This window comes from Lissotriton vulgaris, chromosome 12, assembly GCF_964263255.1.
Source record: "Lissotriton vulgaris chromosome 12, aLisVul1.2, whole genome shotgun sequence".
Lineage (NCBI taxonomy): Eukaryota > Metazoa > Chordata > Amphibia > Caudata > Salamandridae > Lissotriton > Lissotriton vulgaris.
Genome location: NC_141700.1, coordinates 617,094,730 through 617,106,868, shown reverse-complemented (window position 1 = coordinate 617,106,868; position 12,139 = coordinate 617,094,730). Strand labels below are relative to the sequence as shown.

The 12,139-nt window shown below is 46.3% G+C and overlaps 1 protein-coding gene across 1 annotated transcript; it reads right to left on the bottom strand.

The window, feature by feature from the left end:
* Nucleotides 1-7,186: 7,186 nt before the first annotated feature.
* On the bottom strand, nucleotides 7,187-11,751 carry LOC147677850 (uncharacterized). The gene is made up of 2 exons (XM_086945591.1): nucleotides 10,405-11,751; nucleotides 7,187-7,324 (listed from the first exon to the last, which is right to left on the bottom strand). Exons 1-2 carry the CDS (start codon nucleotides 11,749-11,751, stop codon nucleotides 7,187-7,189), a joined length of 1,485 nt encoding a protein of 494 aa, XP_086801717.1.
* Between the last annotated feature and the right edge of the window lie 388 nt (nucleotides 11,752-12,139).

Sequence of the window (12,139 nt, the reverse complement as noted above, 5' to 3'; positions counted from 1 at the left end):
GCGCTGTTCACGTGCATTTAATACGTTCACAACAACTACCTCAGAGGGCGTGGCTGTCAGCGCAGCCTTCTGGTTGTTGTAGTCTGCTTCTGTAATTGTTCCCAGTGGGTGCGCTTCCATTCAAGTTCTTTATGCAAAAATCAAATCACCAAGTGGGTTGATACACAATTCTCGTGCAGCGCCTGCCTCGCTTTGTAGGAATTGACTTGAACATCGTGTAAGCGGCAGCCCTGAATTGCCATCAAACACCTCTTCCTTCCGATTTTTCCGACTCCCATTTGTGTGTGAAAGTCAGAATGGACCCGCCGACCCGCAGTGGGCCTCACTCCACGGCTGTGCAAAGCCCTACAAATCCAACATATCAGGAAGCACCAAAGGAGGGAGGCCACAGGAAGCACTCGTGGTTCCATTTTTTAATGCCAAACCCTTGCCAGCAGGCACCTCACCAGAATGTAGCATCAAAGTTATTATTGCCAGCCAGACGCGTTTCAGGAATTCAATCCTTTCATCAGTGGCGCTGCAATGAAATGAAAAGTCGCGCTGTTCACGTGCAGTTAATAAGTATATATATATATATATATATATATTAGGTATGTTGACGCTCAAAATTCAGCAGAGTAGCCAAATAGGCGAAGGGTGACCCAGAAATTGGTGCAAATTATTTATTCTTTAGCCCAACACCAATCTGCCATGACGCGTTTCGGCTTAACGAAGCCTTGATCACACGACACCGTCATGGGTGCTGGCATACCCTTTTTAAAGTGCAAGTGAACCGTTACATGATTGACATAGTAAAGTTACTTAACACAATTGACACATAATGTGTAAAAAGACTTCCAATAGAGGTAGAGTTATGATTATTAACTACATGTATATAAATATATAAATATATAAATATAACAACCTCTGAATACTAATGCACAAATCAGGTTAAAATACATTGGCAATTTAAGAATAATAATAAAACATATAAATACATAAAATGTTTTAAAATATAAATATTCCCATTTCATTGCCAAAGATTAACCTAAAAACATCCTATCACTTGTAATTAATGTACTTTATACCCGACCGTATGCAAATAGCAACAGGGGCAATAGGTACAAATCTTGTTTACCAATACCTGGAAATATTACTTTCATTGGTATTGGAGGTAACTGTTAATATATATTATACTAGCAGCCCGCCCCGAGTGTGCTGGGTATACTCAGACGTGAGTCCCAGGCTCGCCACACCACTGGAGTTAAGCTATCCAGGCTAATGAAGGCTGATAGCCAGAAACCGGTCCTTGGATGCTTGATTCCGGTCAGGGAAAGACATGGCTTGGTAGTTCAGACTGGACTGTTCCCATGGGGCACAGGGTCAGAGCTGATTTGCATATAGCCAGTGTCTAACCCAGGGTGGTGTGGAGTGCAAAAAAACGATGGATTTAGGCCCAGATCCTTGTACTGGGGTGAATGTATGACATTGTTCTACATTCTGTCCATCAACTGTATTTTTTGCAATTTTCACCCCGAGTGTGCTGGGTATACTCAGACGTGAGTCCCAGGCTCTCCACACCACTGGAGTCAAGCTATCCAGGCTGATGAAGGCTGATAGCCAGAAACCGGTCCTTGGATGCTTGATTCTGGTCTGGGAAAGACATGGCTTGGTAGTTCGGACAGGACTGTTCCCATGAGGCACAGGGTCAGAGCTGATTTGTTTCTTGAAGTGATTCAAAGGTGAAACATAGGTGATTATGTTTCACCTTTGAATCACTTCAAGAAATTACTTTTTCATTTTGCAGTAGTGTAGAAACTAAGATCTGGTCCTGATGAAAGCTAAGCAGGGGAGTTGCCCCTGATTACAGCAGAAACATGTCGACCACTTTATCACCTTCTTAGGGCAGTTATTATATTGCACTGCCTTCCACTTCAGTTTTAATCTTGACCCCATGGTTCATTTCCCAATAAAGTTTCCCTAGAACATGGTAGTCAATTTTACTTCACTATTTTTCTCATATCTTTTACACTGCAAATTACCTTTTCTTTGAGCCCTCACACCATCTTACCCACTGTACACTTGAGGTTGGATCCGCCTGGGTGGTCCTGGATGATTGGAGAAGAAACACACAATTCATCAGGTGTGTCTCCTCATCTGAACCGGGACCCCAAAACTAATCCCAGATGACGAGACTCCGCCACATGGGTGGGCCGATGGGATTCATTTCCACTGTTTCGGACACTCTTTTCTAACTCTCATGTATTCCTCTATTCTACTTATGGAGATCAGTCTTCTTCAGAGACCCCATTAAGCCCTTTTTTTTATTGAACTGATGAAGGCTGATAGCCAGAAACCGGTCCTTGGATGCTTGATTCCGGTCTGAGAAAGACATGGCTTGGTAGTTCGGACTGGACTGTTCCCATGAGGTACAGGGTCAGAGCTGATTTGCATATAGCCAGTGTCTAACCCAGGGTGGTGTGGAGTGCAAAAAAACGATGGATTTAGGCCCAGATCCTTGTACTGGGGTGAATGTATGACATTGTTCTACATTGTGTCCATCAACTGTGTTTTTTGCAATTTTCACCCCGAGTGTGCTGGGTATACTCAGACGTAAGTCCCATGCTCTCCACACCAATGGAGTCAAGCTATCCAGGCTGATGAAGGCTGATAGCCAGAAACCGGTCCTTGGATGCTTGATTCCGGTCTGGGAAAAACATGGCTTGGTAGTTCAGACTGGACTGTTCCCATGAAGCACAGGGTCAGAGCTGATTTGCATATCGCCAGTGTCTAACCCAGGGTGGTGTGGAGTGCAAAAAAACGATGGATGTAGGCCCAGATCCTTGTACTGGGGTGAATGTATGACATTGTTCTACATTCTGACCATCAACTGTGTTTTTTCCAGCGTTGCCTGGGGCAGAAAGGGGCTGGGGGCAGTATACCCGCTCCCGCCCCGACCCCCTCCCGCCCCCACTCCCTCCCGCCCCCACTCCTCCCGCCTGTCCCTCTGTGCACACCCGCTCACGCCCCCCTCCCGACCCGACTCCCTCCCGCCCTGATTTCAATGAGCATTTACTTTACCTGAGCTGCCGCTCCTTCCCGCGATCTTCACTTCACCGCCGCTCCTCTTCGCCATGACGCGCCCGCGCTCCTCACTTCACCGCAGCTCCATGCTCACTTCACCGCAGCTCCATGTCTCTCCTCCTCGTCATCACGCACGTCGCGGCCAGCGCTACGTCACGGCCAGAGCAGCGTCGCGGCCGGCGCTACTTTTTTTTAAAAGTTATATTTTTAAATGTACGTTGTATTTTTATTTTTTATAGCCTATGTCCATCTGCACACCCTGACAATTTCTACAATGTATCGGGTGTGTGGATTGGCGCTGTGGTTCCTGAGTTTACCTTGCCAAAAGGTTTGTGTTCTCTCTTCATAATAGTAGTATAGATATATATATATATATATATATATATATATATATATATATATATATATATATATATATATATATATATATATATATATATATATATATATATATATATATATATACATATATATACACATATATATACACACACACATATACACGTTCTCACTGATCTGATGAAAACGATGGGCCACTCCAGATCTTTTGTTGTTTCAAGTCTTTTTTAATCTGGCAGAAAACAAATTACGTATTTTGACCTACACAGGGTCTTGGTCGAATGTCTTCAGGTTCATCTTCTTGCACTTTTAAACTGGGTCATACAGGATGCGACAATAACAAAAACAGTCAAAAGACTGATAAATTTTCTACATAAAGCACAATTTCAGTGAAGACTAAGAAATCTATATTTAATTAACTTTCTGTCAGTTAATAGACAATCAAAATCATGGTGATCAGTCCTTACAATAAACAATATCCTGAACTTTGACATGTGGTCATGTAGTGGGATGGTTCATTGATGGTGGAAAGTAGCCAAGTTAGTCCATGGTCCATAGTTTCTTGTTTTTTGAAGGCTAAGAAAAATGGTAGTTGGTAGATTAATTGCCCAATATGACCTTGTTGACCATATAACATTTCATCAATTATTATTAATGAAGTGACAAATTTCTTGTTGGTGCAATTTTTAAATACAGTATTGTTTCATCCGGAATCATTTTAGGGGTAAAGTATCCATATACGTACTTAGACAGTTAATGTTAATGTTAAGCTGAATTTATAAAGCGCACTGACACCGGAGGTTTCCTGGCGCTGAGATTGTGATTGGGGTAGGACTGAGAGCTAGTGGGAGTTCGAGAAGAGCCAGGTCTTTAAGCTCTTTCTGAAACTCAGCAAAGTGTCAGACGTTTTGATGTGTAGGGGGAGAGAATTCCACAGCTTGGGTGCCAGGAAGCTGAATCTCCGGCCACCCAGTTTTTTTAGCTTGATCGCCGGGATGGTGAGGAGGAGGAGATGGGCAGAACGGAGGTTACGAGCCGGGCAGTGTGGGTTAATGAGGGATTTCAGGAAGGCCGGGCACTTGGTCTGCCGGGCCTTGTAGATAAGGCATCCAATTTTGAAGGCAGCCCTTTGTTCAATGGGCAGCCAGTGCAGCTTGGACAGAAGGGGTCTAGCAGATTGCCATTTAGGGGCTTTGCAGATGAGTCTTGCTGCCTGGTTCTGCACCATCTGGAGGCGATGGAGCAGGGACCTGGGTAGGCCCCAGTGAAGAGAGTTGGAAAAGTCGAGGCGGGAGAGGACAAGAGAAATGACGATTTGGACCAAGGCCTCATGGGAAAGCAGGTGAGAAATATTTGGGATTATACGTAGCTGGAACATGCTGGCTGAGATAATGGCTCCGACGTGGGTTTTAAGAGAGAGGTCATTATCAATAGTAACGCCCAGACTTTTTACCGCACTCGACGGAGTGGGAGCAGTGCCCAGCTCGTCTGGCCAAAATTGTGGCCCCCAGTGTGCCGAGCTAGTGCCAGGCAGGATGAGTTCTGTTTTCTCCGGATTTAATTTGATCTGGTTGGAAATCATCCATTGTTGGATGTGCAGCATTACTGCCTGGAAGTTAGATGCGGCATCAAGGGCGTCTAATGGAAAAATAATCTGCATGTCATCTGCATAATTGAGGACAGTGCAGTTCCAGTTACTTAGTGAATGAATTAACGGTCGGAGGTATGAATTAAAAAGTAATGGTGAGAGGGAGGATCCCTGAGGGACTCCACAGGTGGTGGGTACCTGGGTTGCAGTAAAGGGGCCTAGATGGACTGTTTGCACTCTGCCCGAGAGGAAGGACTTAATCCAATCCCGTGCAGGGGCCTTAATGCCCGCCTGTCCGACACGGTGGAGAAGGATGTCATGGTCCACCGTGTCGAACGCGGCCGAGAGATCCAAAAGGACCAATGCCTGTGGGGACCCTCTGTCGGCATTTTCCCGAAGAGTATCAATGACTTTTAGAATAACTGCCTCGGTAGAGTGAGCTGGTCTGAACCCGGCTTGGTTAGGTTCCAAGAAGCCAGAACTCTCTATAAATGCCGACAGGCAAGTTGTCACATGGGCCTCCAGAAGTTTAGAGGTGTAAGGTAGGAGGGAGATGGGCCTATAATTGGCAGAATTGGCGGGGTCAGCTCCGGCTTTTTTTAGGAGGGGAACTGGTATGGCCTGTTTGAACACAGAGGGGACCGTACCAGTACTTAGGGAAGTGTTCAAAAGGGGGAGAATGCTATCGGGTAGAGCTGAGAAGACTGCCCTAAGGACCGGGGGTGGACAACAGTCCTTGGGAGAACCCGATTTAATACGAGTCGTGAGCTCAGCAAGAGTACTGGGGGTGATAGCTGGGAACTGAGTGAAGGTGCAAGGGTTGAGAGGGGAGGAGTCTAAAGGACTAGGGGAAATGGAAGGAGAGATAGAGTTCTTGATGTCAGCGATTTTCTGAATAAAGTAAGTATTGAGCGCATTGCAGGTGTCTTGGGTTGGAGCCTGAGAGGGAAGTACTCTGTGATCCGATGAGAAATCATTCATGATTTTAAAGATTTCTTTGGATTTATTGCGGGCTGAGTCGATTCTTTCAGAGATATGTGAAGCCTTAGCTTTAAAATAGCGTTTTTATATTCATTGCGGGCCCTCACAAACTCTGCGCGGTCCTCCTTGGAGTAACCCCGTCTCCAGTTGCGTTCTAGGTGGCGTAACTTTAATTTTTGAGCTTTAAGTTCCTCGGAGAACCAGCGATGGGAATTGCCATACCTAGTGTGAGCAAATCTGGTGAGAGGGGCGAATTTGTCACTGGCTGATTGCAGCCAGGTGGTTATTGCGTCTTCCATAGAGTCGATACCAGATTCTGAGTTAATGATGGGGCGGGTGTTTGTCACAAAGTCAAGGAACCCCTGGGAGTCGTAGGAGTTCCATTTACGACATTGTCCACCAGGAAGGGTAGGGGCCTTAATGCTCCCTTTGATCGTGATGGTAACCTCTATCAGGTAATGATCTGACCAGAGACAAGGGGAGATGATTGGGCGAGACAGGGCGAGGTTGTGGGTCCAGACATGATCAAGAATGTGGCCCTTGGTATGGGTAGGTAGGGTAATGTGTTGTGTCAAATTCAGACAGGACAGTATTTCAAAAAGCTCAGTAGCATGAGGCCCTGCTAGGTCATTGTCGTACCAATAATTGAAATCGCCAAATATGGCGATTCTAGAGTTATGAGTAAGTAGGTCAGCTACCTGTTCGCTCAAGGATAAGGGGAAAGATGGCATTGACAGAGGGGGGCGGTAGAGTAGTACAAGTGCGAGGGCACCACCTTCAGTTTCCAAGCTGATGAATATGTTATCTGTCCCAGGTAAAGTAAGCAAAACGGAAGTGAGAAATCTGAACTTTTTATGAATAATGGCCGCTACTCCGCCTCCGGGGCGGTTCAAAGGATGATTGACATTAAGGATGTAATAGTCTGGAGGAAGGGCAGCTAGAATATCCGGATGGGAGTCCGGGGTGAGCCATGTCTCGGTCAATAGCAGTGCATCAGGTCTATCCGTGGTGAGCAGGAGGAATAGGTCAAGCTGGTGTTTCACCATGGAGCGAGTGTTGAGGTAGAGCACTCGAAGTTGTGTATCATTGCTTGATGCCTGTTAATCACATTAGATCATCGTTACTAAGTACATAATCAAAAGTAAAAATAATAAACATGTTGAGAGGATCAGCTAGCTCATGCACAAGTAAATTTGTCCTATTCATATATGAAGCTTACAATAGCCCTACCACTATTAACTGATCTCCCCCAAAGGAGAAAGGTTCCATGACTACGTAGTACACCTTTCCCATGCAGATCAACTGTCCATACCTGGCTAATCTCAGGTCTTCCTCATTCTCTGCCACAAGGTCCTGTAAGGAAGTGGATATGTTACCTGCAGCATAAAATTAACTGATACACAAGGTTAAATAGGTAAAAAAACCTGTAATTAAGATAGCAAACGTTGTTGTTCATCCTACGTCCCACATGCCATTGCATTAAAATTTCCCTTCACCACAGTAAAAACCAACCAAAAAATGCAAACTAAGCACCAAAGCTGTATTCATTGTGGAGGCTCATCTATGTTGTTTCCTTAAAGATGCAAATGTAATTCCTTATCAGTGCTCATTCCCAGCGGAGTGATACAACCAGCATATAGGATAATTTGGGATTCGAGTATGCGTAATGCAGATAATCTGCCTTACATTGGCAGCAACAACAGGAACCCCTGCCCTGTCCCAACCAATTGTGATTTTTGCAATTTTCACCCCGAGTGTGCTGGGTATACTCAGACGTGAGTCCCAGGCTCTCCACACCACTGGAGTCAAGCTATCCAGGCTCATGAAGGCTGATAGCCAGAAACCGGTCCTTGGATGCTTGATTCCGGTCTGAGAAAGACATGGCTTGGTAGTTCGGACTGGACTGTTCCCATGAAGTACAGGGTCAGAGCTGATTTGCATATAGCCAGTGTCTAACCCAGGGTGGTGTGGAGTGCAAAAAAACGATGGATTTAGGCCCAGATCCTTGTACTGGGGTGAATGTATGACATTGTTCTACATTCTGTCCATCAACTGTGTTTTTTCCAGCGTTGCCTGGGGCAGAAAGGGGCTGGGGGCAGTATAGCCGCTCCCGCCCCGACCCCCTCCCGCCCCCACTCCCTCCCGCCCCCACTCCTCCCGCCTGTCCCTCTGTGCACACCCGCTCACGCCCCCCTCCCGGCCCGACTCCCCCCCGCCCTGATTTCAATGAGCATTTACTTTACCTGAGCTGCCGCTCCTTCCCGCGATCTTCACTTCACCGCCGCTCCTCTTCGCCATGACGCGCCCGCGCTCCTCACTTCACCGCAGCTCCATGTCTCTCCTCCTCGTCATCACGCACGTCGCGGCCAGCGCTACGTCACGGCCAGAGCAGCGTCGCGGTCGGCGCTACTTTCAGGGCACTACTTTTTTTTTAAAGTTATATTTTTAAATGTACGTTTTATTTTTATTTTTTATAGCCTATGTCCATCTGCACACCCTGACAATTTCTACAATGTATCGGGTGTGTGGATTGGCGCTGTGGTTCCTGAGTTTACCTTGCCAAAAGGTTTGTGTTCTCTCTTTATAATAGTAGTATAGATATATATATATATATATATATATATATACACACACACATATACACGTTCTCACTGATCTGATGAAAACGATGGGCCACTCCAGATCTTTTGTTGTTTCAAGTCTTTTTTAATCTGGCAGAAAACAAATTACGCATTTTGACCTACACAGGGTCTTGGTCGCATGTCTTCAGGTTCATCTTCTTGCACTTTTAAACTGGGTCATACAGGTTGCGACAATAACAAAAACAGTCAAAAGACTGATCAATTTTCTACATAAAGCACAATTTCAGTCAAGACTAAGAAATCTATATTTAATTAACTTTCTGTCAGTTAATAGGCAATCAAAATCATGGTGATCAGTCCTTACAGTAAACAATATCCTGAACTGTGACATGTGGTCATGTAGTGGGATGGTTCATTGATGGTGGAAAGTAGCCAAGTTAGTCCATGGACCATAGTTTCTTGTTTTTTGAAGGCTAAGAAAAATGGTAGTTGGTAGATTAATTGCCCAATATGACCTTGTTGACCATATAACATTTCATCAATTATTATTAATGAAGTGACAAATTTCTTGTTGGTGCAATTTTTAAATACAGTATTGTTTCATCCGGAATCATTTTAGGGGTAAAGTATCCATATACGTACTTAGACAGTTAATGTTAATGTTAAGCTGAATTTATAAAGTGCACTGACACCGGAGGTTTCCTGGCGCTGAGATTGTGATTGGGGTGGGACTGAGAGCTAGTGGGAGTTCGAGAAGAGCCAGGTCTTTAAGCTCTTTCTGAAACTCAGCAAAGTGTCAGACGTTTTGATGTGTAGGGGGAGAGAATTCCACAGCTTGGGTGCCAGGAAGCTGAATCTCCGGCCACCCAGTTTTTTTAGCTTGATCGCCGGGATGGTGAGGAGGAGGAGATGGGCAGAACGGAGGTTACGAGCCGGGCAGTGTGGGTTAATGAGGGATTTCAGGAAGGCCGGGCACTTGGTCTGCCGGGCCTTGTAGATTAGGCATCCAATTTTGAAGGCAGCCCTTTGTTCAATGGGCAGCCAGTGCAGCTTGGACAGAAGGGGTCTAGCAGATTGCCATTTAGGGGCTTTGCAGATGAGTCTTGCTGCCTGGTTCTGCACCATCTGGAGGCGATGGAGCAGGGACCTGGGTAGGCCCCAGTGAAGAGAGTTGGAAAAGTCGAGGCGGGAGAGGACAAGAGAAATGACGATTTGGACCAAGGCCTCATGGGAAAGCAGGTGAGAAATTTTTGGGATTTTACGTAGCTGGAACATGCTGGCTGAGATAATGGCTCCGACGTGGGTTTTAAGAGAGAGGTCATTATCAATAGTAACGCCCAGACTTTTTACCGCACTCGACGGAGTGGGAGCAGTGCCCAGCTCGTCTGGCCAAAATTGTGGCCCCCAGTGTGCCGAGCTAGTGCCAGGCAGGATGAGTTCTGTTTTCTCCGGATTTAATTTGATCTGGTTGGAAATCATCCATTGTTGGATGTGCAGCATTACTGCCTGGAAGTTAGATGCGGCATCAAGGGCGTCTAATGGAAAAATAATCTGCATGTCATCTGCATAATTGAGGACAGTGCAGTTCCAGTTACTTAGTGAATGAATTAACGGTCGGAGGTATAAATTAAAAAGTAATGGTGAGAGGGAGGATCCCTGAGGGACTCCACAGGTGGTGGGTACCTGGGTTGCAGTAAAGGGGCCTAGATGGACTGTTTGCACTCTGCCCGAGAGGAAGGACTTAATCCAATCCCGTGCAGGGGCCTGGATGCCCGCTTGTCCGACACGGTGGAGAAGGATGTCATGGTCCACCGTGTCGAACGCGGCCGAGAGATCCAAAAGGACCAATGCCTGTGGGGACCCTCTGTCGGCATTTTCCCGAAGAGTATCAATGACTTTTAGAATAACTGCCTCGGTAGAGTGAGCTGGTCTGAACCCGGCTGGGTTAGGTTCCAGGAAGCCAGAACTCTCTATAAATGCCGACAGGCAAGTTGTCACATGGGCCTCCAGAAGTGTAGAGGTGTAAGGTAGGAGGGAGATGGGCCTATAATTGGCAGAATTGGCGGGGTCAGCTCCGGCTTTTTTTAGGAGGGGAACTAGTATGGCCTGTTTGAACATGGAGGGGACCGTACCAGTACTTAGGGGAGTGTTCAAAAGGGGGAGAATGCTATCGGGTAGAGCTGAGAAGACTGCCCTAAGGACCGGGGGTGGACAACAGTCCTCGGGAGAACCCGATCTAATACGAGTCGTGAGCTCAGCAAGAGTACTGGGGGTGATAGCTGGGAACTGAGTGAAGGTGCAAGGGTTGAGAGGGGAGGAGTCTAAAGGACTAGGGGAAATGGAAGGAGAGATAGCGTTCTTGATGTCAGCGATTTTCTGAATAAAGTAAGTATTGAGCGCATTGCAGGTGTCTTGGATTGGAGCCTGAGAGGGAAGTACTCTGTGATTCGATGAGAAATGATTCATGATTTTAAAGATTTCTTTGGATTTATTGCAGGCTGAGTCGATTCTTTCAGAGATATGTGAAGCCTTAGCTTTAGTAATAGCGTTTTTATATTCATTGCGGGCCCTCACAAACTCTGCGCGGTCCTCCTTGGAGTAACCCCGTCTCCAGTTGCGTTCTAGGTGGCGTAACTTTAATTTTTGAGCTTTAAGTTCCTCGGAGAACCAGCGATGGGAATTGCCATACCTAGTGTGAGCAAATCTGGTGAGAGGGGCGAATTTGTCACTGGCTGATTGCAGCCAGGTGGTTATTGCGTCTTCCATAGAGTCGATACCAGATTCTGGGTTAATGATGGGGCGGGTGTTTGTCACAAAGTCAAGGAACCCCTGGGAGTCGTAGGAGTTCCATTTACGACATTGTCCACCAGGAAGGGTAGGGGCCTTAATGTTCCCTTTGATCATGATGGTAACCTCTATCAGGTGATGATCTGACCAGAGACAAGGGGAGATGATTGGGCGAGACAGGGCGAGGTTGTGGGTCCAGACATGATCAAGAATGTGGCCCTTGGTATGGGTAGGTAGGGTAATGTGTTGTGTCAAATTCAGACAGGACAGTGTTTCAAAAAGCTCAGTAGCATGAGGCCCTGCTAGGTCGTTGTCGAACCAATAATTGAAATCGCCAAATATGGCGATTCTAGAGTTATGAGTAAGTAGGTCAGCTACCTGTTCGCTCAAGGATAAGGGGAAAGATGGCATCGACAGAGGGGGGCGGTAGAGTAGTACAAGTGCGAGGGCACCACCTTCAGTTTCCAAGCTGATGACTATGATATCTGTCCCAGGTAAAGTAAGCAAAACGGAAGTGAGAAATCTGAACTTTTTATGAATAATGGCCGCTACTCCGCCTCCGGGGCGGTTCAAAGGACGATTGACATTAAGGATGTAATAGTCTGGAGGAAGGGCAGCTAGAATATCCGGATGGGAGTCCGGGGTGAGCCATGTCTCGGTCAATAGCAGTGCATCAGGTCTATCCGTGGTGAGCAGGAGGAATAGGTCAAGCTGTTGTTTCACCATGGAGCGAGTGTTGAGGTAGAGCACTCGAAGTTGTGTATCATTGCTTGATGCCTGTTAATCACATTAGATCATC

What these genes read in the sequence shown, in the direction of transcription:
- LOC147677850 (XM_086945591.1), bottom strand. Translation starts at nt 11,751, where the DNA reads ATGCCATCTTTCCCCTTATCCTTGAGCGAACAGGTAGCTGACCTACTT. An exon ending in CCGACAGAGGGTCCCCACAG is followed by an intron (nt 7,325 to 10,404) that starts GCATTGGTCCTT and finishes ACTTCCTTACAG; the next exon opens with GACCTTGTGGCAGAGAATGA.